Source organism: Salvelinus sp. IW2-2015, linkage group LG4p (assembly GCF_002910315.2).
Source record: "Salvelinus sp. IW2-2015 linkage group LG4p, ASM291031v2, whole genome shotgun sequence".
Lineage (NCBI taxonomy): Eukaryota > Metazoa > Chordata > Actinopteri > Salmoniformes > Salmonidae > Salvelinus > Salvelinus sp. IW2-2015.
Window position 1 is genome coordinate 21648862 of NC_036841.1, and position 27839 is coordinate 21676700.

The 27839-nt window shown below is 43.6% G+C and overlaps 2 protein-coding genes across 4 annotated transcripts in view; one reads left to right on the top strand and one right to left on the bottom strand.

Annotated features, from left to right (window-relative positions):
• The window catches only part of glb1l2 (galactosidase beta 1 like 2), a 29329-nt gene extending 22348 nt beyond the window's left edge, over positions 1-6981 (bottom strand). For both annotated transcript variants that reach the window (XM_023982869.2, XM_023982867.2), the window contains exon 1: positions 6364-6981. The gene's annotated coding sequence lies outside the window, so the exon portion shown is untranslated. The remainder of the gene's footprint in view (positions 1-6363) is intronic.
• A 45-nt stretch (positions 6982-7026) lies between these two features.
• Positions 7027-27839, top strand: part of LOC111960702 (beta-galactosidase-1-like protein 3) — a 32438-nt gene continuing 11625 nt past the window's right edge. The window contains exons 1-8 of one of the 2 annotated variants that reach the window (XM_070438914.1): positions 7027-7199; positions 7733-7900; positions 7996-8040; positions 8127-8257; positions 8800-9504; positions 10486-10570; positions 19153-19283; positions 19932-20012. In XM_070438914.1, coding sequence (XP_070295015.1) covers positions 9499-9504; positions 10486-10570; positions 19153-19283; positions 19932-19988 — 279 coding nt within the window. In that variant the 5' untranslated portion in view covers positions 7027-7199; positions 7733-7900; positions 7996-8040; positions 8127-8257; positions 8800-9498 and the 3' untranslated portion in view covers positions 19989-20012. Of the gene's footprint in view, positions 7200-7732; positions 7901-7995; positions 8041-8126; positions 8258-8799; positions 9505-10485; positions 10571-19152; positions 19466-19931; positions 20013-27839 lie in introns of those variants that run through there. The other variant, XM_070438910.1, reaches the window with a different exon arrangement.

Consider the following 27839-nt stretch of genomic DNA (forward strand, 5'->3'; position numbering starts at 1 on the left):
AATACGGCTGCACAGTAATGTCTCTTATCGATGGCGGTTATGATGTCGTTTAGGACCTTGAGCGTGGCTGAGGTGCACCCATGACCAGCTCTGAAACCAGATTGCATAGCGGAGAAGGTACGGTGGGATTCAAAATGGTCGGTAATCTGTTTGTTAACTTGGCTTTCGAAGACCTTAGAAAGACAGGGTAGGAAAGATATAGGTCTGTAGCAGTTTGGGTCAAGAGTGTCTCCCCCTTTGAAGAGGGGGATGACCGCGGCAGCTTTCCAATCTTTGGGAATCTCAGACGATACGAAAGAGAGGTTGAACAGGCTAGTAATAGGGGTTGCAACAATTTCGGCAGATCATTTTAGAAAGAGAGGGTCCAGATTGTCTAGCCGGCTGATTTTTTGCCAGTACTACACCCGTTCAATACAGAGGTCATGAAACCTGATGATGGTATAACAGAGCTCACCCGAATGAGAAATATGATGACCTAGCCACAGATGACCTCCTGGACATAGCCTCGTTAGTCGATCCTCGGTTTAAAACACACTACATCAAAGACGAGAAGGTGGGCCACATAAAAGCAAGAGCTGTCTCAGAGATGGTCAATGAGGGACATGAAAACCCAAGCCCAGCACAGGGAGACGTCGCTGCTGCTTCACCACAACTGCCAGATAAAAAGAGAGTCACTCGGCAGTTTTTTCAAAAAGCCATGCTCCACCACCACAGGTCTTACTGAAATCGAGCTGGTACAAAAGGAACTTAGCTGCTACCTTCAGTCTCCTGATGCTGACAGTGAAACCAATCCACTGGACTGGTGGAAGATCCACCCCAAAAAACTTTCCCAAAGTCAGCCACCTGGCAAAGCGCTACCTGTGCATTCCTGCGACCAGCTCCCCCCCCAGAGCGTGTTTTTAGCACAGGTGGCAACATAGTGACCTGCCATAGGACAGCTTTAAAGCCAGACTTGTCTTTCTTGCTTGTAACTTGTAAGAAAACTACCCCAACTTCAACTGTGATGCGCTAACAGTTATAATGCATATTGACTTGCACTGTTTTTTTATTTCTTGCTCATGACTTGTAAGGGTTTATAGCTTTGAAAAAGTGGAGTTAAATGTTATTTGTGAGTTCTTCTACTTCTAACAAATAAGAAACAGTAAAGCCTTTGGTTTGTTCAGGCAGGCTTGAGTCTGAAGCAGATTTGACCCTTTTTAAACATTATTTGATTAAAATTGTGATAATTACCATTAAAGCTAGACAGTATTGTCTTTCTTGCTTGTAAGACAACTACCCCAACATGAACTGTGTAGTGGCATTAGGCTAACAGTTATAATGCATATATTGACTTGCACTATTTTTTTTATTTCTTTTTCATGACTTGTAAGGGTTTACAGCTATAAAAAAAGTGGAGTTAAAATGTTTTGAGTTCTACTTCTGACAATAAATAAGAAGCCTTCGGTTTGTTCAGGCATTCTTGATTCTGAAGGAGATATGAAACTTTTAATATTAATCAAATAATGTTTGTGATAATTATCAAATGAAAAAATATCATGAGAATTTATTTGCCATATCTCCCAGCCCTACGTCATACCCAAGAAGAATCAAGGCTGTAATCGCTGTCAAAGGTGCTTCAACAAAAGTACTGAGTAAAGTTTCTGAATACTTATGTAAGTGTGATATTTAATTATTTTTGCAAAATTTCTACAAACCTGTTTTTGCTTTGGGTATTGTTTGTAGATTAATGAGGATATATATATATATAAACACTATTTGACTGCACGTCACAATCATTTAACGCCTGCATTAATTTTTGCGTATCTTTTTTGACACGCAAAGACCCAAACAGCGTTCCATAGAAATCCTGGTTGAGAATGAAACTGAAGAAACGAACAACGAAACAGCACAGCAAGTTAGTGAAAGAAATAGGTTTTGATTATGTTTTACTGGTAATGGGGACATACGTAAATGCCAACCAAATCATTTTTGGGTCTGTTTGTGTAACCTTTATTTAACTAGGCAAGTCGGTTAAGAACAAATTCTTATTTACAATGACGGCCAACCCCGGATGACGCTGGGCCAATTGTGCTCCGCCCTATGTGACTCCCAATCATGGCCGGATGTGATAGAGCCGGGATTCGAACCAGGGACTGTAGTGACGCCTCTTGCACTGAGATGCAGTGCAAGAACCGCTGCATCCATGTCTGTGTGTTAACTATTTAACTGTACTAGAATGCTTAAAAGGCAGCTAAAATTTTAAATATCGGTATCGGTTTTTTTTTGTCAAGGAAAATATCAGAATCGGACGAAAATATAATATCGGTGCATCACTAGCTGTAACGTAACAAAATGTGGAAAAAGTCAAGTGGTCTGAATACTTTCCAAATGCACTGTATCATTGGAAAGCTTAGATTCCGTTATCAATCAGACACATTTTTGGAATGTTCAGGCCAACCGAACATGTACAAATCAGAATTACCTGTATAAATTGCTTTAAAAAGGAAACCCTGATACATTTTAAACTTTGTTTGACAAGTGGTTCTTAAAGGCCATGATATTACCATTCAAATTATAATATATAACCAACTTTGAAAGCACCACCTAACACTATTGACATTAAAAATGGTGTAAGCTTAGCCATATAATTACACGTAGTGGCTATGTTTTTGGATTGTAATTTTGGTGATAGAATCTCCCAATTGCGCACACACACAGCTAGAACAGGATTTTAAAAAGATTTGCAGATACAGAGCCATCACAGGATTCATGCATTAACCCCACAGAAGCCCTTTCACAATTTTCCTTCACTCTGCGGTCAAACTCATCCCAAACCATCTCAATTGGATTGAGGTCGGATGATTGTGGAGGCCAGGTCATCAGATGCAGCACTCCATCACTCTCCTCCTTGGTCAAATAGCCCTTACACAGCTTGGAGGTGTATTTTGGGTCATTGTCCTGTTGAAAAACAAATGATAGTCCCACTAAGCGCAAAACAGATGGGATGGCGTATCGCTGCAGAATCTTCTGGTAGCATTGCTGGTTAAGTGTGCCTTGAATTCTAAATACATCACAGATAGTGTCACCAGCAAAGCACCCCCACACCTCCTCCTCCATGCTTCTTATTATTGGTGTCCTTTAGTAGTGGTTTATTTGCAGCAATTCAACCATGAAGGCCTGATTCACGCAGTCTCCTCTGAACAGCTGATGTTGAAGTGTCTGTTGAACTCTGAAGCATTTTTTTGGGCTGCAATTCCTGAGGCTGGTAATTCTAATGAACTTATCCTCTGCAGCAGAGGTAACTCTGGGTCTTCCTTTCCTGTGGCGGTCCTCATGAGAGCCAGTTTCATCATCACGCTTGATGGTTTTTGCGACTGCACTTGAAGTCACTTTGAAAGTTCTTAAAATGTTCCAGATTGACTGACCTTCATGTGTTAAAGTAATGGACTTTCATTTCTCTTTGCTTATTTGAGCTGTTCTTGCCATAATATGGACTTGGCCTTTTACCAAATAAGGCTATCTAATGTATGCCAGCTCTACCTTGTCACAACCCAACTGATTGGCTCAAATGCGTTAAGAAGGAAAGCAATTCCACAAATTAACAAGGCACACCTGTTAATTGAAATGCATTTCAGGTGACTACCTCATGAAGCTGGTTGAGAGAATTTCAAGAGTGTGCAAAGCTGTCATCAAGGCAAAGGGTGGCTACTTTGAAGAATCTCATATATTAAATATATTTTGATGTGTTATTTCATAATTTTTTTTAAATGTCTTCACTATTATTCTACAATGTAGAAAATAGTACAAATAAACAAAAAAAACTGTTTGAGTAGGTGTCTCAACTTTTGATTGGTAGTGTATAAAGACATTAAATTCCCAGGATAAAGAATCTGCCCAAAAAGCTGTCAGAGTTGCTTATTTCTGAAGATGTTATGATCAATAATTGCAGTATCTTCAAACATGTCAAATGTATATGTACATGTGAGTAGTCATGGATGTGAGCTGATAAATATATGCAATGTTATCCTATTAAGTGTTTTCATAAAACAGATGACTAGAAACTTGCACAAGTCCATAGGAATATCAATACATTTTTAAGTGAGCTCCAAAAAGTATTGGGACAGTGACACAGCTCTGTACTCCAACACTTTGGATTCAATACAATGACGTTAAAGTGCAGACTGACTGGTATTTTCATCCATATCGGGTGAACCGTTTAGAAATTACAACACTTTTTGTACATAGTACCCCCATCTTAGGGGACAAATGAACTTATGTGAATTAAAGTAGTCAAAAGTTTAGTATTTGGTCCCATATTCTTAGCACGCAATGATTACATCAAGCTTATGACTCTACAAACTTGTTGGATGTGTAAGAATATTTGAAGATCAATACACAACACAGAGGATTAAAAGGCCAAGAGGGAAATAATGATCAATGGAAATAGTTGTTTTTCAGTTCAACATCTGTTTAGAATCTGTATAGGGGTTTCAGTCCTGGACTCATAGCTACATGTGGCAAGTTCTCATTAGTTCAAATTGTTTATACATTGATCCTGAAATGGGATACTTGTTATCTGGCCATTGGGAACATTTTATTGCAGGAATTAGTCAACCACAGGCTAGGGTTGGGGGTATAAAACKAAATCCTGTCTCAGTGGAGAGAAACACTGAGGACAGGGAAGAATGACCAGCTACTTCCCAACATAACTATGATTTGTTATCTTTGAATAAATATATTTTTCTCCCCCCTGATTTGCTTTGCGGCCTATGTTATCGAAGAATAACATCAACGCTAACACTCCAGGTCGCAGTTGTAAATGAGAACTTGTTCTCAACTGGCCTACCTGGTTAAATAAAGGTGAAATTAAAACTTGGTGCCGTGAACCGGATGAATTGGTCTTGAACAACAACAAGAAATCTCAACCCACTTTCCACTGTGGTGTTATTTCCCTCATTGACTTCTTACCTCAAAATTGCCTTGCTATTCATGTTGAATAAATTAGCCTGTTAATATGAACTAAGGAAGCGGATAAATCGTTCAGTTTACCTCTTGCCTACTACTGTAGACTGTCTGAAATGAGATGTAGGCCTATCAGGGGCTATAGGGTACCTGTCTTTATCAAAGCAAACCATGGCAAAATTGAATAACATTCGTAAACCCAGATTTTAGTCTGCAGCCTATGCCTATTGAAATGACAAGTTAATCTCGCAGATGGGCCATTTATAACGGTTTGTAGTCTTAACATCTGGCAAATAATAAAACAACAATTGCCAGAAATAGCTTAACTTTTGTTTTTTAAAATGTTTGTCCAAGTGTTTCTTGCTCAGAGATTGAGATTCTCTGTCCAACTTTCATCACTCAAACTCTCCTGTCGGATTTATCTACAGTTATGTGCATGCGCAAAGAGGATTCATTTACAAATATAAACCTGATTCGAGCCCTGAATGCTGATTGGCTGAAAGTCGTGGTATATCAGGACATATACCACCGGTATGACAAATTACTTTTTACAGTTGTAATTACGTTGGTAACCATGTATATTATAGCAATAAGGCACCCCAGGGGTTTGTGGTATATGGCCAATATACCAGGGCTAACCGCTGTATGCAGGCACTCCGCATTGCGTGATACATAAGAATAGCCGTGGTATATTGGCCACCTTACCCTCTTGTGCCTTATTGCTTAATCATAGCAGTCAAACAAAATCGACATCCATTGATGGAAAATGATCTGGCGAGTTTAATAAAGGCAAATTATATTTTCTCTTGACACATTCAAATTAATTTACCTCACAGCTTGCAATAATTAAAAACATTTTAGGAAAAACGAATTATGCGTCGTTACTATGATATTCCTTAATTGACTCGATATCGTTATGGGAAAATGATTTATTGTTTAAATACGCAACTCCTCTCTTGCTTAACAATACAATCGGGATAGTTTCAGGCCTTTTGGTCGGGTTTTGAATGATCATTAGGCTACAATTTTTAGCTTGACCTGACAACCCTGGTTACATGGATAAAACGTTAGAGTTTTTTCCCCATTACAATCTAGGTTATAGCACCAAATGGTAAGATTCCTGTATTGCAAGTTCGCCTGACCTGTCTTTTTACTGATTTTGATGTAAGGACAAAACGTGATACAATATATTGCAACTATCCGTTTCATAGTGCCTATTGAAAGCGAGCAATATTTTACGCCTAACACGGACATTGTAAACTAAAGGCTACTGCCTGCTAAAAATCGAATTATGATAGCCTAATGAGAAACACTGTGGATTTTGTCAGAACTGAGTCAGACTTACCACTTGCATTAGGTTTGGAGTTGTGTGTAATTCGGGTGAAAATTATATTTTAATTCATTATGGTCTATAGCTCTCACCTGTATTTTCCCCTTGAGTGAATCGCCTGTACAGTATAGTATTATTCCTGTTCTTCCGGTGTGGTCTTTGAAGGCGTGGGCTGTCAAACCAGCTGTTGCAACGCTGTAAAGTTATTCGTAAACCATTTTTAATGCATCCATGGTCGTCAGGCTGTCTCTCACACGACAGCGGTATGCCATTCTCGGATATATTTTATTTGAATTCATACGGTAAGGCCAAAGATTGTTGGAACTAAATCAAGATACTAAATCAAGACCACAGCCTGTCGTTTAAAATGGAAACAAGGGGGTCATAGTGGGCAGAACAAGTAGGGAGGTGGGCAGAGCCAAGCACGAGCTATCGAGACCCTATTGGTGCGTTATAACCTATATTTGCATATTCCCGTTAGGTAACGTCTACTCTGCGAAGTGCGCGTATGCAACAACGCAATTTTTTACAACTTTGGCAACGGGTAGAGTCTACAAAAAGGTGTCTACTCTGTTCGTAAAATATTATAGTTTTGCGAACAGAAAAATGTTTAATCGATGAGAAAATGTGCAGAATGTCGGACAAAAGCCATCTCGTTCCATCTTCTCCCACTGCCGGCTAATGGGCTTCCTCTCAAGTGGGTGGAACCGCCAAGCGGATGCTTCACATTTATACATCCGGTGAAATAGCTGTCTCATTATTCTGTCTGTGGTAAGACTTTATGGGCAGGTCTCGAGAGTATGTAGAAAGTTATGTCCTATTTGTTTGTTTTTCCTCGTGTTTTCATGGACCTGCAAATGCATCAATAGGCAACCAGTATCCCAAACGGACCATTTAAAACTGGTTATTTAAAGACAATCTATTATAGGTAATGCTATTAAAGACCATTCTTAATGACAAAATATTATCAGATTGTTAAATATTATTACATAGAAGAGGTAGGACTACAAATGTGAGAAATGATATGCAATCAATACTTTTGATAGTCTAGTTAATACAAAGCCATTCCATATCTTTAATTTACCCCATCATGAACTTTCACCTGACCCACCTACTATGGACATTAACCTTTGTGTAGACAAACATGTAGCTTGTATGTTGCCATTTCTTATGGCTCAGTTCAGCACTCATTCCACAGTGCAACAGTGTGAACAATTGACTATGTACGTCTCACTCATATTCAAATATAGATTTGCATTCTTGTAAGACGAGGAGTAGCATGTATGTAGTGTATGCTAAAAGCTTTGTTGATTTTTCTAAATCTGTTGGGTGTGTCTTGTATGCTTGTCACAAGAATTATAAATACTTACTTACTCACCTTAGATTGCCATTGTCTAGTTCCTATGACTCCTATATAGTCTAACTTTCTGGGTTGACCAGCAGTTTGTCTTTCTCTTCCAGCCAACACCCAGAGGTAGAGAGCATGAGGGCCAACTCCTTTCAGTTCACTCTGGAGGGAGAGCCCTTTCACATCCTGGGGGGCTCTATCCACTACTTCCGTGTCCCCAGAGCCTACTGGGAGGACCGGCTGCTGAAGATGAGGGCCTGTGGGGTCAACACTCTCACCACGTAGGGACACACAGAACACCTCATGTCCTCTTATACCACCACTCACTGCAGCTCTACTATGGAGGGATACTGAGAATGACTGCTTTATCTTTCAGATATGTGCCATGGAACCTGCATGAGCAAAAGAGAGGGATTTTAAAGTAAGGAAGACATTTATATGATTTTGTGATAAATGTTTGATAAAGCTGTTGAGCTTTGTCTCTCTTCTTTTCTCTGTGTCTCTCAGGGCGTACATCAGGCTAGCAGCAGAGTTGGGGCTCTGGGTGATTCTGCGGCCAGGACCCTACATCTGTGCTGAGTGGGACTTAGGAGGGATGCCCAAGTTAGATGTTCCCAGATTTTAACATTTTAGCCCAGGTTGGTTTCAACTCCCTGTTGGATAGGTCCCCCTATACGACATCTCATCCATTTTTCCTCATCCATTTTTGTGATGCTCTTTTCCAGTGTGGTGTTATTTCCCTCATTGACTAGTCATTTATTCAATCAGCTACATTGGTGTTTACAGTCAGGTCTCTGTAAAAGAGTTACAGTCCCACATTCCTTAGTAATGTGGATAAATAGAATTATAGATCTAAGGGGGAAAACCAATATGTCTCACACACAGAGAGAATGAAAACAGTTATTTCCTGAGCTTCCACCTTCAATGAGAGTAATTTGACTGACTCTGATCATCATCTAAAATTGATTGAGGAAGGGTAATTGGTCCAGAAATGTCCCAGTATGTACCACTATGTCAACCAGATTATAGATATTTGGAAATCCATTAAACTCACACTGTTATGAAGCACATTAACAATCAATGCAGTCATTATGCATGAATGCCATCAGTGCAACCTGTATTTAAATGTAACTGCATACATTGTTGATAACATTAGAGTTAAGTATTGCTTTCTCCCTAGTTGGTTGCTGTGTGATCCAGACATGAAGTTGAGAACAACCTACCCAGGTTTCACAGAAGCAGTTGACTCCTTCTTTGATCAACTCATTCCAAGAGTTGCACCATATCAGGTTCATCCTTTCTCACTTTCTCACTACTCTTCTATTAATTACACTAGGGTTTCCATTTTTCCTGTTCATTTGTGAGTGACAACAATGTGACCGCATATGGTCGTTGATTATGGCTATCAAAATACAAAAATATTCTTAAAATGTGAAGCTTGGTGTTTTATCAATCCCAAAGGCTTTGAAAATGTATGCTTGACTTACTCAGGAGTCATTTGAAAGCTCTGCTCTTATTTGATTTATTATTTAAAACTCTCAGTACTCCAAGGGGGGCCCAATTATAGCAGTTCAAGTGGAGAATGAGTATTGCTCTTATGCAAAAGATGTTGAATACATGCTATACATAAAAGAGGTAAGACAGTGCAGTGCATCTGCTTTATTACACACACACACGCACACGCACACGCAAGCACACTCTGTGCATCACTTTATCTTGATTTCACTACAACTATTTGCATTTGCAATAGTAGGATATCTACTTGGAAATATGAGCATGATTGAAATGAGATCCTTGTTCTAGGCACTATTGTCCAGGGGGATCGAGGAACTGCTCCTGACCTCAGATAACCAGGATGGGCTGAAGCACGGGGGAGTGAATGGAGGTATTGTACTGACTGGACAAACAGACAGACAGCTGCACTATAGTAGAGCCTCTGGCCCATCTGACACTGCAGACTCTGCCTGAACTGTGGTATTCTCCCATAGCACAAGGGCTCTGTCTGTGCCAAGGATAGATGTGTGTGTGCGTCAGGCCGCTGCTGTTAGGCTTCATTAGAACTGCGCCTTGATTAATTCCCTTTCCACTTGAAGCCTAAACACAAAGGAGATCGATGAGATGAGGGAATGTGCTGTTTACCTAGATACAGATTAAGCTTGGGAGAAAACAAGGCAAAAATAGGAACTGTTAAAATGCAAAGCAGTTTCCTGTGCATGGAAGTCACTGTAGCATCCCACTGGGCACACACTGGTTGACTCAACGTAGAGTACATACAGTAATTGCATAACATACACAAATAAAATACAGCATGACAGTATCCCACTGGGCTCAGACGTCAATTCGACCTCTATTCCACGTTGGTCATTTCAATGAAATGACGTTCAACCAACGTGGAATAGACGTTGAATTGAGCCCAGAGGGATTCAAGTATCTGGATGCAATTCAAGTGAGCGAATGTATTGACTTGTGTTCAGATGATCATCTACTGATATTTATCATTAGATTTATCCAGCTCCAGCTTTGTAATTGATCAGTTATTCAGTTTCATCTGACACCTGTAGATAAAACAGAGGATATTAGCTATTTTGTCTTAATCTGTGTAATAAATTGCTTTGAACCACAGTCTTGGGATGCCTATAGTCTGGGCACAGTTTTTCAGAAGTTATCTGATCAGCAATCGGAAAGGATTACATGCATAGAAATAGCTATGCATTTAATCCTATCAGATTGCCAAAATCCAATCAGATAATAAAATAAAAAAACTGGGCCCTGATGTTCAAGGAGAAAATAGTGTGTCTACAAGGAGTAACATATATTTAGTTTATTTGTAGTTCTCTGTTGAACATTATTCTTCCCATTCTTCTAGCCCCAGAAGTTCAAGATGGTGATGGAGTATTGGTCTGAGTGGTTTGACCGCTGGGGTGACCTTCACCATGTTTTTGCTGCAGAGGGTAAGTCATATTTCCTCAAGCAGTACGATCTCTTTGCCACACCGCATGAGTCACACTCAATAGATTGGTCACATGGTGCTTAGCATATGGTCAGTTCTCCTTTGTGGTATGTTTCTGTCAGAGATGAATATGCTTTCCATGTGTGCTTGTTTCCAAGCCAAGCATCATAAACCAGAGTTGGTCTTTATTCCCCCTAAACTTCAATTATGATGCACGTAGTCAATTTCAGCTGAACCAAGCTGTCTTTTGTATACTGTTTTATACTGTGTTATGCTTTTGTACTGGCCTTCAGTGTCTAGAACAGGGCTCACCAACCCTGTTCCCGGTGAGCTACCATCCTGTAGTTTTCACTCCAACCCTAATCTAGCACACCTAATTCTAATAATTAGCTGGTTGATAATCTGAACCAGGTTAGTTACAACTGGGGTTGGAGCGAAGACATACAGGAAGGTAGCTCTCCAGGAACAGGGTTGGACACCCCTGGTCTAGAACCTTAAAAATAAATGGAAACTGCAAAGCCCCTATTGTTAACCTACATGCACTGTACATGTGTGCAGCTTGTTAGATAAGAGTGACTCAGCCCCTCTCAGAAGGGAACAGTACAGTATGTGAAAGGGCCACTGACTAACCATTTAACACACACACACACACACACACACACACACACACACACACACACACACACACACACACACACACACACACACACACACACACACACCAATCACATACCACTGTAGCCACTGCTAGCTTTGAGATATTTTGGCCATACTTGACAAATTACATGATGGTGAATCCTTAAAAAAAAGCTCAATTTTCAAGATCCTCTCATTAGATAATGCATCACTGCAGTAAATACTTGTCAGTCGTCACACAGCTTGGCACACAGTTGTAGATGTGTATTAATGTCATGTAGATTCTCCAGACTGTCCTTATGTTGAACAACAGCCACTGATAACTCTGGTCCTCAGGCCTGGTTTTGTCCTCCTTTCATTGCCATCAGCATCCACGTCTATCTCGCACACACAGGATGCTAATCAAGTCATGCTCTGTCACTCCATACTTTGTTATTCATTATCCTGCTGCCCTTGATTTAAATCAGTAAAGTCAGCTGAATTTGAATGTCTAATTAAACACGTCGTTATGTTCTATGACAGGGGTTCCCAAACCTTTTCACTCGGGGGTGGGGGGGCCCTTCCAGCACTGGAAATCACCCCCCCACCCCTGCGTGCACGCACCACATCTATTTCTATGGGCACAAGCACTGTTCATGACACAAACTGTTCACATCCCTCCTGTTGGTGGAGGGAACATTGCAGGTTTTGAGCTTATTTCCTGAAATTCTACACATTTTGTCATGGGGTTGTCGTGTCTTTGGCATCATTAAACTGAAGACTTATTTATCAAATAACTCTCTCTAATTATTATTACGCGATTAAACTGATTAATCATGTAACTGTAATTAACTAGGAAGTCGGGGCACCAAGGAAAATATTCAGATTATAAAGTTATAATTTTCCTAATATAACTTTCAGATATTTGAATATCTGATCACTTAGTCTTCGAATTAATGAATTATTTACCTCATGTTAGTCTCATTCCAAACGTCGTAAATTGTTGGTTATCTGCATGAACCCAGTCTTCACTATGAGTCATCCATACATCAATTGTCTTAAAATATTTATTTACTAACTAAGTAATTCACAGAAATGCATAAATAAACAGTAGATAGTTACAAGGAAATGATAACGGCATTTCCCTAGTGGGCTTGGTGGACAAAAAGGGAAGTGGGGGTCAACTGAGATGAGACACTACAAAGTTGATAATTATAACAATTGAAATGCTAATCTTTTGCACATGAACGCTCACTCATTTGGGAATAATTGCAATCACTATATATATTTACGCTCAGTGTGTCGTCGGGATCTCTGTTGAAAAGTTTGTTTCTGTTGGAGAGTTTGTCCGCCCTCTCTGTCTCTGTCGTGGTTAGAATGTTATGCTGATGAATGAGGACCCAAAAGCGACGTAATAGTAACAGAGTCTTTATTCCAGTATTAAACAAATAATGATTCTCCTGGATATAATCAATGGTAATCCAAAACAGGAAACTGAAATCCTCTCGTCAATAGAGAGGAACGCCTGGAGACGCGACCACAGACTGCAGGTCGCTTCGGGAAGGCACTGGCCGTAGCTGACATAGACACCTGCTCACACGCAGCATCTGAAGAAGGCAAAGAACACGACAGGAGCGATAACAACGACACAGGAACAGCAAACATCAAACAAGAATCCGACAAGGACAGGAGCGGAAAACAGAGGGAGAAATAGGGACTCTAATCAGAGGGCAAAATAGGGGACAGGTGTGAAAGAGTAAATGAGGTCGTAGGGAGAATGAGAAACAGCTGGAGCAGGAACGGAACGATAAGAGAGAGAGAAGAGAAAGAACCTAATAAGACCAGCAGAGGGAAGCACAGGGACAAGACATGATCAAAGACAAAACATGACAGTACCCCCCACTCACCGAGCGCCTCCTGGCGCACTCGAGGAGGAACCCTGGCGGCAACGAAGGAAATCATCAATCAACGAACGGTCCAGCACATCCCGAGATGGAACCCAACTCCTCTCCTCAGGACCGTAACCCTCCCAATCCACTAAGTACTGGTGACCACGTCCCCGAAGACGCATGTCCATGATCTTCCGTACCTTGTAAATAGGAGCGCCCTCGACAAGGACGGGGGGGGGGAGGGAAGACGAACGGGGGCGCGAAGAAAAGGCTTGACACAAGAGACATGGAAGACAGGGTGGACGCGACGAAGATGTCGCGGAAGAAGCAGTCGCACAGCGACAGGATTGACGACCTGAGAGACACGGAACGGACCAATGAACCGCGGAGTCAACTTGCGAGAAGCTGTCGTAAGGGGAAGGTTACGAGTGGAAAGCCACACTCTCTGACCGCGACATACCTAGGACTCTTAATCCTACGTTTATTGGCGGCTCTCACAGTCTGCGCCCTGTAACGGCAAAGTGCAGACCTGACCCTCCTCCAGGTGCGCTCACAACGTTGGACAAAAGCCTGAGCGGAGGGAACGCTGGACTCTGCGAGCTGGACGAAAACAGAGGAGGCTGGTAGCCAAGACTACTCTGAAACGGGGATAGCCCGGTAGCAGACGAAGGAAGCGAGTGTGTGAGCGTACTCAGCCCAGGGGAGCTGTTCTGCCCAAGACGCAGGGTTTCGAAACGAAAGGCTGCGTAATATGCGACCAATCGACTGATTGGCCCTTTCTGCTTGACCGTTAGACTGGGGATGAAACCCGGAAGAGAGACTGACGGAAGCACCAATCAAACGACAGAACTCCCTCCAAAACTGTGACGTGAATTGCGGACCTCTGTCTGAAACGGCGTCTAACGGGAGGCCATGAATTCTGAACACATTCTCAATGATGATTTGTGCCGTCTCCTTAGCGGAAGGAAGCTTAGCGAGGGAATGAAATGTGCCGCCTTAGAGAACCTATCGATAACCGTAAGAATCACAGTCTTCCCCGCAGACGAAGGCAGACCGGTAATAAATCTAAGGCGATGTGAGACATGGTCGAGAAGGAATGGAAGCGGTCTGAGACGACCGGCAGGAGGAGAGTTACCTGACTTAGTCTGCGCGCAGTCCGAACAAGCAGCCACGAAACGGCGCGTGTCCGCTCCTGAGTAGGCCACCAAAACCGCTGGCGAATAGAAGCAAGCGTACCCCGAACGCCGGGGTGGCCAGCTAACTTGGCAGAGTGACCCACTGAAGAACAGCCAGACGAGTAGAGACAGGAACGAACAGAAGGTTACTAGGACAAGCGCGCGGCGACGCAGTGTGAGTGAGTGCTTGCTTTACCTGTCTCTCAATTCCCCAGACAGTCAACCCGACAACACGCCCTTCAGGGAGAATCCCCTCGGGGTCGGTAGAAGCCACAGAAGAACTAAAGAGACGGGATAAGGCATCAGGCTTGTGTTTCTTATTTCCCGGACGATAGGAAATCACGAACTCGAAACGAGCGAAAAACAACGCCCAACGAGCTTGACGTGCATTAAGTCGTTTGGCCGAACGGATGTACTCAAGGTTCTTATGGTCAGTCCAAACGACAAAAGGGACGGTCGCCCCCTCCAACCACTGTCGCCATTCGCCTATGGCTAAGCGGATGGCGAGCAGTTCGCGGTTACCCACATCATAGTTGCGTTCCGATGGCGACAGCGATGAGAAAAGTAAGCGCAAGGATGGACCTTATCGTCAGACTGGAAGCGCTGAGACAGAATGGCTCCCACGCCCACCTCTGAAGCGTCAACCTCGACAATGAATTGTTTAGTGACGTCAGGAGTAAACAGGATAGGGGCGGAAGTAAAACGCTTCTTGAGGAGATCAAAAGCTCCCTGGGCGGAACCGGACCACTTAAAGCAAGTCTTGACAGAAGTCAGAGCTGTGAGAGGGGCAGCCACTTGACCGAAATTACGAATGAAACGCCGATAGAAATTAGCGAAACGAGAAAAAGCTGCAACTCGACACGTGACTTAGGGACGGGCCAATCGCTGACAGCCTGGACCTAGCGGGATCCATCTGAATGCCTTCAGCGGAAATAACAGAACCGAGAAAAGTGACAGAGGAGACATGAAAGGCGCACTTCTCAGCCTTCACGTAGAGACAATTCTCTAAAAGGCGCTGGAGTACACGTCGAACGTGCTGAACATGAATCTCGAGTGACGGTGAAAAAATCAGGATATCGTCAAGGTAAACGAAAACAAAAATGTTCAGCATGTCTCTCAGTACATCATTAACTAATGCCTGAAAGACAAGCTGGAGCATTTGCGAGACGAACGGCAGAACCCGGTATTCAAAATGCCTAACGGAGTGTTAAACGCCGTTTTCCACTCGTCCCCTCTCTGATGCGTACGAGATGGTAAGCGTACGAAGGTCCAACTTAGTAAAGCACCTGGCTCCCTGCAAAATCTCGAAGGCTGACGACATAAGGGAAGCGGATAACGATTCTTAACCGTTATGTCATTAAGCCCTCGATAATCCACGCAGGGGGCAGAGTACGTCCTTCTTCTTAACAAAGAAAAATCCCGCTCCGGCGGGAGAGGAAGAAGGCACCACGGTACCGGCGTCGAGAGAAACAGACAGATAATCCTCGAGAGCCTTACGTTCGGGAGCGCGACAGAGAGTATAGTCTACCCCGAGGGGGAGTGGTCCCCGGAAGGAGATCAATACAACAATCATACGACCGTGAGGAAAAGGGAGCTGGCTCTGGACCGACTGAAGACCGTGCGCAGATCATGATATTCCTCCGGCACTCCTGTCAAATACACAGGTTCCTCCTGAGTAGAGGGGACAGAAGACACAGGAGGGATAGCAGACATTAAACACTTCACATGACAAGAAACGTTCCAGGATAGAATAGAATTACTAGACCAATTAATAGAAGGATTATGACATACTAGCCAGGGATGACCCAAAACAACAGGTGTAAAAGGTGAACGAAAAATCAAAAAGGAAATGGTCTCACTGTGGTTACCAGATACAGTGAGGGTTAAAGGTAGTGTCTCACATCTGATACTGGGGAGAAGACTACCATCTAAGGCGAACATGGGCGTGGGCTTCCCTAACTGTCTGAGAGGAATGTCATGTTTCCAGCCCATGCTTCGTCCATAAAACAACCCTCAGCCCCTGAGTCTATCAAGCACTGCAGGAAGCAGCCGAACCGGTCCAGCGTAGATGGACCGACAAGGTAGTACAGGATTTTGATGGAGAGACCTGAGTAGTAGCGCTCACCAGTAGCCCTCCGCTTACTGATGAGCTCTGGCTTTTACTGGACATGACATGACAAAATGTCCAGCAGAACCGCAATAGAGGCAAAGGCGGTTGGTGATTCTCCGTTCCCTCTCCTTAGTCGAGATGCGAATACCTCCCAGCTGCATGGGCTCAGTCTCTGAGCCGGTGGGAGGAGATGGTTGAGATGCGGAGAGGGGAAGCACCGTTAACGCGAGCTCTCTTCCACGAGCTCGATGACGAAGATCTATCCGTCGTTCTATGCGGATGGCGAGTGCAATCAAAGAGTCCACGCTGGAAGGAACCTCCCGGGAGAGAATCTCATCCTTAACCTCAGCGTGAAGTCCCTCCAGAAAACGAGCGAGCAACGCCGGCTCGTTCCAGTCACTGGAGCAGCAAGAGTGCGAAACTCTATAGAGTAATCCGTTATGGACGATCACCTTGACATAGGGAAGCCAGGGCCCTGGAAGCCTCCTTCCCGAAAACTGAACGATCAAAAACCCGTATCATCTCCTCTTTAAAGTTCTGATAATCGTAGAACACTCAGCCCTTGCCTCCCAGATAGCTGTGCCCCACTCCCGAGCCGACCAGTAAGGAGTGATATGACGTAAGCGATCCGAGCTCTCTCTCTTGAGTACGTGTTGGGCTGGAGAGAGAACACAATATCACACTGGGTGAGAAAGGAGCGACACTCAGTGGGCTGCCCAGAGTAACAGGGTGGGTTATACCCTAGGTTCCGGAGACTCGGAAGACCAGGAAGTAGCTGGTGGCACGAGACGAAGACTCTGAAACTGTCCAGAGAGATCGGAGACGAGCGGCCAGGGTCTCAACGGCATGACGAGCAGCAAACAATTTGCTCGTGTCTGCCGAACATTGCTCCCTGGAACTCGACGGCAGTGTTGAGAGAATCCATAGTCGCTGGGTCCATCTTGGTCGGATTCTTCTGTTATGCTGATGAATGAGGACCCAAAAGCGACGTAATAGTAACAGAGTCTTTATTCCAGTAATAAACAATAATGATTCTCCTGGATATAATCAATGTAATCCAAAACAGGAAACTGAAATCCTCTCGTCAATAGAGAGGAACGCCTGGAGACGCGACCAACAGACTGCAGGTCGCTTCGGGAAGCACTGGCCGTAGCTGACATAGACACCTGCTCACACGCAGCATCTGAAGAAGGCAAAGAACACGACAGGGCGAAACAACGACACAGGAAAACAGCAAACATCAAACAAGAATCCGACAAGGACAGGAGCGGAAAACAGAGGGAGAAATAGGGACTCTAATCAGAGGGCAAAATAGGGGACAGGTGTGAAAGAGTAAATGAGGTCGTAGGGAGAATGAGAAACAGCTGGGAGCAGGAACGGAACGATAGAGAGAGAGAAAGAGAAAGAACCTAATAAGACCAGCAGAGGGAAGCACAGGGACAAGACATGATCAAAGACAAAACATGACATAGAATGGATAGTTCAGAGTGACCTTCATTCATGTCGTTATAGAATATATGTTTCGCCGGTTGTCGGTCTTCGCGTTCAATGATACCGAATTCCTAGCTGCAGACTAGTAATTAATATCAAAGACTTGTTTTTATTCTGTCGGTATCGATAGTCTAAGAGTTTAACCACGTGGTGTGGTTAAAAGATTCAGCCATCTACTCAAACCTTAGGTTTATGGTCTCCTCTCAAACCTTGGCCCTCTCGTAAGCTGGTCTCGTGATAGAAAACCCGTGTGGGGGTTTTATTCGGAAGAGCAGAAAAGGGCCTGTCCCAGGACGCAAGACCATAACTGTGCTCATGGGTGGTCCTCTGATTTAGTTAAACTCCAAAGGGAATTGGAGTTTCCTTCATTAAACAGTCCAAAATCACATTACACAATTTCACAAACAGTATCTTCCTCACTCATTCATCTTATACAACAATTAGATGTAAGCCTCATATCTGAGGCTATTGTATAAACAGCATTATGGTAATGTGGCCGTATTGTCTCCCATGAGTTTCACAAAATTGTACCAACCGGACCAGTTCGTAGCTGGATTCTTCACCGATCTTTTATACGTTCTCCAGAACGTAATTTCCTCCACCTCACAGAACTGTTCGGACCTCCAGTTCTGTGAGGTGGAAGAAATTCCTTTGTTCTCTCTATGAAAACTCACTCTCTCTCTATACTGTGGCCATGAGAAGATAATCTCCTCCAGGAATTTACGACCTGAGGTCGCAGCAGCCTGGGTGTAGGAGACAGAGAGAGGGGGATGGTGCTCGCTGTACCCAAAGAGGGCAACGTCATGACAGGGTGTAAAGAACATTTATCAGTTTTTAACACACTTTAAAAAAATGTTTTACCCAATTTCGAATTTGCACCTTGTGCATTCTAGTATTATGACTTTCAAGAGTAAGTTTAAAGCCGGACTGAGTTCCTTAACAAAACACGCCCAACAGTTTGGGAACCACTGTTCTATGCAATATGTGTAGCTAATCAGTATGGTGAAGGAGGTGATTTTGAATGGGGATCTGGTTGTCCCTACAATGAGTTATAGTTAAATGTAATAAGGTGTGGCAGGGTTTTATTCCATATTGCAATTGAACTGAATTTACGGGCAATAGGATGCTTGGAACGAGGTCGGTTGCTTGTCAAATGTTATCATACTTTTTGTTTTACATTGGGCTACCTGCCACAGCTCTTGTATATAGAGGTAGAGTTTATAGCAATGGATATGATAAAGCTCTTACTCTGTCTCTATACCCACCAGTAGTGAGTTCTCATTTGTTACCCTCTGTTTGGCAGACATGGTTGCTATTGTGACGGAAATCCTGAAAGAGGATGCATCAATCAATCTCTACATGTTCCACGGAGGAACAAATTTTGGCTTCATGAACGGGGCCTTTGCAATTGCCACACCCATGCCTAAGCCAATGGTAACAAGCTATGGTACATTCTATTTGCATCTTTATATTACTTGCTGTCCACTTGTTTTATAATCAATGTGTTCTCATAGTTGACCTTGTTATTTCGCTTTATTGAAACATAACTCTGATAAAGACTTTACACCAGCCAGTTATACAAGCAGGGTTACAGTAATATACTGTCACTGTACTGTTAGTAAAGGCCAGTAGATGGTGGTGTCACTCCTCCACAGCACTTGACCTCAGGCTGCATTTTAACACTCACTGCATAATTAATTTATCAGCTAATAAAATGCATGGGAAATGTAAATGAAAGATGGCATGATGGGTTTTATATCCTCTTTGCGACTGTTGACACTGTAATGACCTTGCTCCTCAGAGGAGAATGACGTTGATGTCAAACATTAGTAACAGTGGCACATTGGCACCTGCTCTTTGACCTTCAAGTTTAACAGTAGTCTCTATTTACATTTTATTTCCTCGACTGCCTCTTGCCTCCATCCAAACTCCTGCAGCCGCATATGTCAAGATAACCACAAAATATGTCTCCTGCTGGCTTGAGATGTTTGATTGGAGCAGAGAGAAACTCATCGGCCACGGGAGGAGGTATCCCCGCCTCTCGCTCCTCGTGCCGTTCTGATAGTGGCATTATCTTTTCAGATTACGATGCTCCATTATCTGAGGCAGGGGATTACACCACCAAGTACACTCTTCTGAGGAATGTATTGAGCCGCTACCACAGTGAGTGTTGCCGTGAGGGGCTCTTCTTTGTATCGTTCTCCAAAGTCACTTAGTAAGGCCCTATGGGGAACATTGAGTCTGTCTTGCCCAATCAGAGATGAGTATGTGTGAGATTGATGCTGGGTTTGGTGGACCCCCCCGAGGACTATAGTACAGTAAGAATAGGAGGGGGCATCAGATTAACGGTTTAGGAACATCTCCCACCCATCAAACATACAGTCAGAACAAGTTTACACGTATCCAGCCTAGGCTCCCGGTAAACTAAGATCTTCAGGGCTATCTTTACGCGTTTCATCCTTACATTGTGTAGTATGTAGAACAATGAGCATTGGCCTGGATGAGAGCAAGCACTAAAGCGTAGGAGAGTGCCTATGTTCTATTCAGCACCACATATACATTACCTAATACTGTATTTAGATCCTACTTGATATTTGCTGTTTGGCTCTCAGCTCATGAGTCATGCATACCCTGTGTAAGTAAGCAGCCTTACACGAGCCATGGCTTTTGCGAGCCGGCATGGCTCAACAGGAGCCTATCTCCTGTTTCTATAGCATCAGGGACCTGAATGTACAAGTACACCTAATTCTGTATTTAGAACCTACTTGATATCTGCTATTGTTTGGCTCTCATCTCATATGAGTTTTGTGAGGAATGCGTAACCTGTGGTCACAGACTAAAACATTGTCTATAATAATTGTCCATGAATAGAAGGAGAATACTTTCAATTGAATATCTAACACTTGGTTTAATAACAACATTAAATAGTCTTGTTCTTCAAAAAGGACATAGATGCTGTCGGAGCAAATCAAACTTTATTTGTCACATGCGCCAAATACAACAAGCGTAGACCTTACTGTGAGATGCTTACTTACAAGCCCTTAACCAACAGTGCAGTTCAAGAAGAGTTAATTGTTCAGCAGTCTTATAGCTTGGGGGTAGAAGCTGTTAAGGAGCCTTTTGGTCCTAGACTTGGTGCTCCGGTACCGCTTGCCGTGCGGTAGCAGATAAAACAGTCTATGACTTGGGTGACTGGGGAATAGGTGTTGTCGTGCCCTCTTCACGAGTGTCTTGGTGTGTTTTGGACTATGATAGTTTGATGATGTGGACACCAAGGAACTTAACTCTCGACCTGCTCCACTACAGCCCCGTTGATGTTATTGTGGGCCTGTTCGGCCTGCCTTTTCCTGTAGTCCACAATCAGCTCCTTTGTCTTGCTCACATTGAGGGAGAAGTTGTTGTCCTGGCACCACACTGCCAGGTCTCTGACCTCCTCCCTATAGGTTGTCTCATCGTTGTCGGTGATCAGGCCTACCACTGTTGTCTTTGCAAACTTAATGATAGTATTGAAGTCGTGTTTGGCCACACAGTTGTGGATGAACAGGGAGTACAGGAGAGGACTAAGTATACACCCTTGAGGGGCCCCATTATTGAGGATCAGCGTGGCAGAGGTGTTGTTGCCTACCCTTACCACTTGAGGGAAGCCTGTCAGGAAGTCCAGGATCCAGTTGCAGAGTGAGGTGTTTAGTGCCAGGGTCCTTAGCTTATTGATGATCTTCGGGGGCACTATGGTGTTGAACGCTGAGCTGTAGTCAATGAACAGCATTCTCACATAGGTGTTCCTTTTGTCCAGGTGGGAAAGGGCAGTGTGGCGTGCGATTGAGATTGCGTCATCTGTGGATCTGTTGGGGCGGTATTTGAATTGGAGTGGGTCTAGGACATCCGGGAGGATGCTGTTGATGTGAGCCATGACCAGCCTTTCAAATCAAATCAAATTGTATTTGTAATAACCAACGAGTAATCTAACCTAACAATTCCACAACTACTACCTTATACACACAAGTGTAAAGGGATAAAGAATATGTACATAAATATATATGAATGAGTGATGGTACAGAACGGCATAGGCAAGATGCAGTAGATGGTATAGAGTACAGTATATACAGTGGGGAGAACAAGTATTTGATACACTGCCGATTTTGCAGGTTTTCCTACTTACAACGCATGTAGAGGTCTGTAATTTTTATCATAGGTACACTTCAACTGTGAGAGACGGAATCTAAAACAAAAATCCAGAAAATCACATTGTATAATTTTTAAGTAATTAATTTGCATTTTATTGCATGACATAAGTATTTGATACATCAGAAAAGCAGACTTAATATTTGGTACAGAAACCTTTGTTTGCAATTACAGAGATCATACGTTTCCTGTAGTTCTTGACTAGGTTTGCCACACTGCAGCAGGGATTTTGGCCCACCCTCCTACAGACCTTCTCCAGATCCTTCAGTTTTCGGGCTGTCGCTGGGCAATACGGACTTTCAGCTCCCCCCAAGATTTTCTATTGGTTCAGGTCTGGAGACTGGCTAGGCCACTCCAGGACCTTGAGATGCTTCTTAGGAGCCACTCCTTAGTTGCCATGGCTGTGTGCTTCGTGTCATTGTCATGCTGGAAGACCCAGCCACGACCCATCTTCAATGCTCTTACTGAGGGAAGGAGGTTGTTGGCCAAGATCTCGCGATACATGGCCCATCCATCCTCCCCTCAATACGGTGCAGTCGTCCTGTCCCCTTTGCAGAAAAGCATCCCAAAGAATGATGTTTCCACCTCCATGCTTCACGGTTGGGATGGTGTTCTTGGGGTTGTACTCATACTTCTTCTTCCTCCAAACACGGCGAGTGGAGTTAGACCAAAAAGCTCTATTTTTGTCTCATCAGACACTGACCTTCTCCCATTCCTCCTCTGGATCATCCAGATGGTCATTGGCAAACTTCAGACGGGCCTGGACATGCACTGGCTTAAGCAGGGGACCTTGCGTGCGCTGCAGGATTTTAATCCATGACGGCGTAGTGTGTTACTAATGGTTTTCTTTGAGACTGTGGTCCCAGCTCTCTTCAGGTCATTGACCAGGTCCTGCCGTGTAGTTCTGGCTGATCCCTCACCTTCCTCATGATCATTGATGCCCCACGAGGTGAAATCTTGCATGGAGCCCCAGACCGAGGGTGATTGACCGTCATCTTGAACTTCTTCCATTTTCTAAAATATGCGCCAACAGTTGTTTCCTTCTCACCAAGCTGCTTGCCTATTGTCCTGTAGCCCATCCCAGCCTTGTGCAGGTCTACAATTTTATCCCTGTGTCCTTACACAGCTCTCTGGTCTTGGCCATTGTGGAGAGGTTGGAATCTGTTTGATTGAGTGTGTGGACAGTGTCTTTTTATACAGGTAACGAGTTCAAACAGGTGCAGTTAATACAGGTAATGAGTGGAGAACAGGAGGGCTTCTTAAAGAAAAACTAACAGGTCTGTGAGAGCCGGAATTCTTACTGGTTGGTAGGTGATCAAATACTTATGTCATGCAATAAAATGCAAATTAATTATTTAAAAATCATACAATGTGATTTTCTGGATTTTTGTTTTAGATTCCGTCTCTCACAGTTGAAGTGTACCTATGATAAAAATGACAGACCTCTACATGCTTTGTAAGTAGGAAAACCTGCAAAATCGGCAGTGTATCAAATACTTGTTCTCCCCACTGTACATATGAGATGAGTAATGTAGGGTATATAACATAAAGTGGCATAGTTTAAAGTGGCTTGTGATACATGTATTACATAAAGATGGCAAGATGCAGTAGATGATATAGAGTACAGTATAACATGTACATGAGATGAGTAATGTAGGGTAGTAAACATTATATTAAGTGGCATTGTTTAAAGTGGCTAGTGATACATTTTTACATCAATTCCCATTATTAAAGTGGCTGGAGTTGAGTCAGTATGTTAGCAGCGGCCACTAAATGTTAGTGGTGGCTGTTTATATAATATAATTTCATGAAATCACAAGTCCAATACAGCAAATGAAAGATAACACATTTTGAATCCAGCCAACATGTCCGATTTTTAAAATGTTTTACAGCGAAAACACAACATATATTTATGTTAGCTCACCACCATATCCAAAAAAACACAGCCATTTTTTCACAGCAAAGATAGCTTTCACAAAACCCACAAATAGAGATAAAATTAATCACTAACCTTTGAACAACTTCATCAGATGACAGTCATATGACATCATGTTACAATACATTTATGTTTTGTTCGATTATGTGCGTATTTATAGCCACAAATCATGGTTTTACATGGCGCCATGTTCAGAAATGGCTCCAAAATAGCCAGAATAATTACAGAGAGCAACGTGAAATACAGAAATACTCATCATAAAACTTTGATGAAAAATACATGTTTGTACATATAATTAATGATACACTGGTTCTTAATGCAACTGCTGTGTTAGATTTAAAAAAATAACTTTAGTAAAAAGCACAGCATGCAATAATCTGAGACAGCGCTCAGCCATTCTCCGCCATGTTGGAGTCAACAGAAATACGAAATTACATCATAAATATTCCCTTACTTTGATGTTCTTTCATCAGAATGCAGTGCCAGGAATCCTAGTTCCACAATAAATAGTTTTTTTTGTTTTATAATGTCCATTACTTCTGTCGAATTAGCAACTTTGGCTAGCATGTGTAGTACATGTGTCCATAGAACATTAAGCTAATGAACGAAAACTTCAAAAAGTGATATTACAAATCGAATAAACTGGTCAAACTCAGTTGAGAATCAATCTTCAGGATGTTTTTCTCATATATATACCAATAACGTCCCAGACGGAGCATTTCTTCATGTCTATAATAACGCATTGCAGACAAGGACATGACATTCCCAGTGTGCATGGCAAGGACTGGCAATATGCCTGACCTGTCACATCCAAAGGCTCTCATTCGGTCCCACATCAGGCTAGACGCTTCATTCCACGTTCTACTGCCTGTTGACATCTAGTGGAAGGCGTATGAAGTGCATACAGATCCATAAATATAAGGCATTTGAATAGGCGATGCCTTTCACAGTGACCCATTTCAGAATTTTCACTTCCTGTTTGGAAGTTTGCCTGCCATATGAGTTCTGTTTTACTCACAGATATAATTCAAACAGTTTTAGAAACTTCAGAGTGTTTTCTATCCAATAGTAATAATAATATGCATATCATATGATCTAGGACAGAGTACGAGGCCGTTTAATTTGGGCACCAATTCATCCAAAAGTGAAAATGTCGCCCCCTATCCCTAAGAAGTTCTAACAGTCTGATGGCCTTGAGATAGAAGCTTTTTCAGTCTCTTGATCCCTGCTTTGATGCACCTGTACTGACCTCGCCTTCTGGATGATAGCGGGGTGAACAGGCAGTGGCTCGGGTGGTTGTTGTCCTTGATGATCTTTATGGCCTTCCTGTGACATCGGGTGGTGTAGGTGTCCTGGAGGGCAGGTAGTTTGCCCCCGGTGATGCGTTGTGCAGACCTCACTACCCTCTGGAGAGCCTTACATTTGTGGGCGGAGCAGTTGCCGTACCAGGGGGTGATACAGCCCGACAGGATGCTCTCGATTGTGCATCTGTAGAAGAGTGCTTTTGTGACAAGCCGAATTTCTTCAGCCTTCTGAGGTTGAAGAGCGCTGCTGCGCCTTCTTCACAACGCTGTCTGTGTGGGTGGACAATTCAGTTTGTCCGTGATGTGTACACCGAGGAACTTAAAACGTACTACCCTCTCCACTACTGTCCCGTCGATGTGGTTGGGGGGTGCTCCCTCTGCTGTTTCCTGAAGTCCACAATCATCTCCTTTGTTTTGTTGACGTTGAGTGTGAAGTTATTTTCCTGACACCACACTCCGAGGGCCCTCACCTCCTCCCTGTAGGCTGTCTCGTCGTTGTTGGTAATCAAGCCTACCACTGTAGTGTCGTCCGCAAACTTGATGATTGAGTTGGAGGCGTGCATGGCCACGCAGTCTGGGTGAACAGGGAGTACAGGAGAGGGCTCAGAACGCACCCTTGTGGGCCCCAGTGTTGAGGATCAGCGGGGTGGAGATGTTGTTACCTACCCTACCACCTGGGGGCGGCCCGTCAGGAAGTCCAGTACCCAGTTGCACAGGGCGGGGTCGAGACCCAGGGTCTCGAGCTTGATGACAAGTTTGGAGGGTACTATGGTGTTAAATGCTGAGCTGTAGTCGATGAACAGCATTCTCACATAGGTATTCCTCTTGTCCAGATGGGTTAGGGCAGTGTGCGTGTGTTGCGATTGCGTCGTCTGTGGACCTATTGGGCCGGTAAGCAAATTGGAGTGGGTCTAGGGTGTCAGTTAGGGTGGAGGTGATATGGTCCTTGACTAGTCTCTCAAAGCACTTCATGATGACGGAAGTGAGTGCTACGGGGCGGTAGTTGTTTAGCTCAGTTACCTTAGTTTTCTTGGGAACAGGAACAATGGTGGCCCTCTTGAAGCATGTGGGAACAGCAGACTGGGATAAGGATTGATTGAATATGTCCGTAAACACACCAGCCAGCTGGTCTGCACATGCTCTGAGGACGCGGCTGGGAATGCTGTCTGGGCCTGCAGCCTTGCGAGGGTTAACATGTTTAAATGTTTTACTCACCTCGGCTGCATGAAGGAGAGCCCGCAGGTTTTGGTAGCGGGCCGTGTCAGTGGCACAGTATTGCCTCAAAGCGAGCAAAAAGTTATTTAGTCTATCTGGGAGCAAGGCATCCTTGTCCGCGACGGGGCTGGTTTTCTTTTTGTAATCCGTGATTGACTGTAGACCTTGCCACATACCTCTTGTGTCTGAGCTGTTGAATTGCGACTCTATTTTGTCTCTTATACTGGCACTTAGCTTGTTTGATTTCCTTGCGGAGGGAATAGCTACACTGTTTGTATCGGTCATGTTTCCGGTCACCTTGCCCTGGTTAAAAGCAGTGGTTCGCGCTTTCAGTTTCACGCGAATGCTGCCATCAATCCACGGTTTCTGGTTTGGGAATGTTTTATTCGTTGCTGTGGGTATTACGTCGCCGATGCACTTTTAATGAACTCGCTCACCGAATCAGCGTATTCGTCAATGTTGTTGTGGACGCAATGCGGAACATATCCCAATCCACGTGATCGAAGCAGTCTTGAAGCGTGGAATCAGATTGGTGGACCAGCGTTGAACAGACCTGAGCGCGGGAGCTTCTTGTTTTGTTTCTGTTTGTAGGCTGGAAGCAACAAAATTGAGTCGTGGTCAGCTTTCCGAAAGGAGGGCGGGGGAGGGCCTTATATGCGTCGCGGAAGTTAGAATAACAATGATCCAGGGTTTTACCAGCCCTGGTAGCACATCGATATGCTGATAGAATTTAGGGAGTTTTGTTTTCAGATTAGCCTTGTTAAAATCCCCAGCTACGGTGAATGCAGCCTCAGGGTGTGTGGTTTCCAGTTTATATAGAGTCAGATAAAGTTCGTTCAGGGCCATCGATGTGTCTGCTTGGGGGGATATATTACGGCTGTGATTATAATCGAAGAGAATTCCCTTGGTAGATAATGCGGTCGACATTTGATTGTGAGGAATTCTAAGTCAGGTGAACAGAATGACTTGAGTTCCTGTATGTTGTTATGATCACACCACGTCTCGTTAATCATAAGGCATACCCCCCCCCGCCCCTCTTCTTACCAGAAAGATGTTTGTTTCTGTCGGCGCGATGCGTGAAGAAACCAGCTGGCTGCACCGACTCGTTAGCATCTCTCGAGTGAGCCATGTTTCCTTGAAGCAAAGAACGTTATGTCTCTGATGTCTCTCTGGAATGCTACCCTTGCTCGGATTTCATCAACCTTGTTGTCAAGAGACTGGACATTGGCGAGTAGTATGCTAGGGAGTGGAGCGCGATGTGCCCGTCTCCGAAGCCTGACCAGAAGACCGCTCCGTTTGCCCCTTTTATGGCGTTGTTGTTTAGGGTCGCCGGCTGGGATCCGATCCATTGTA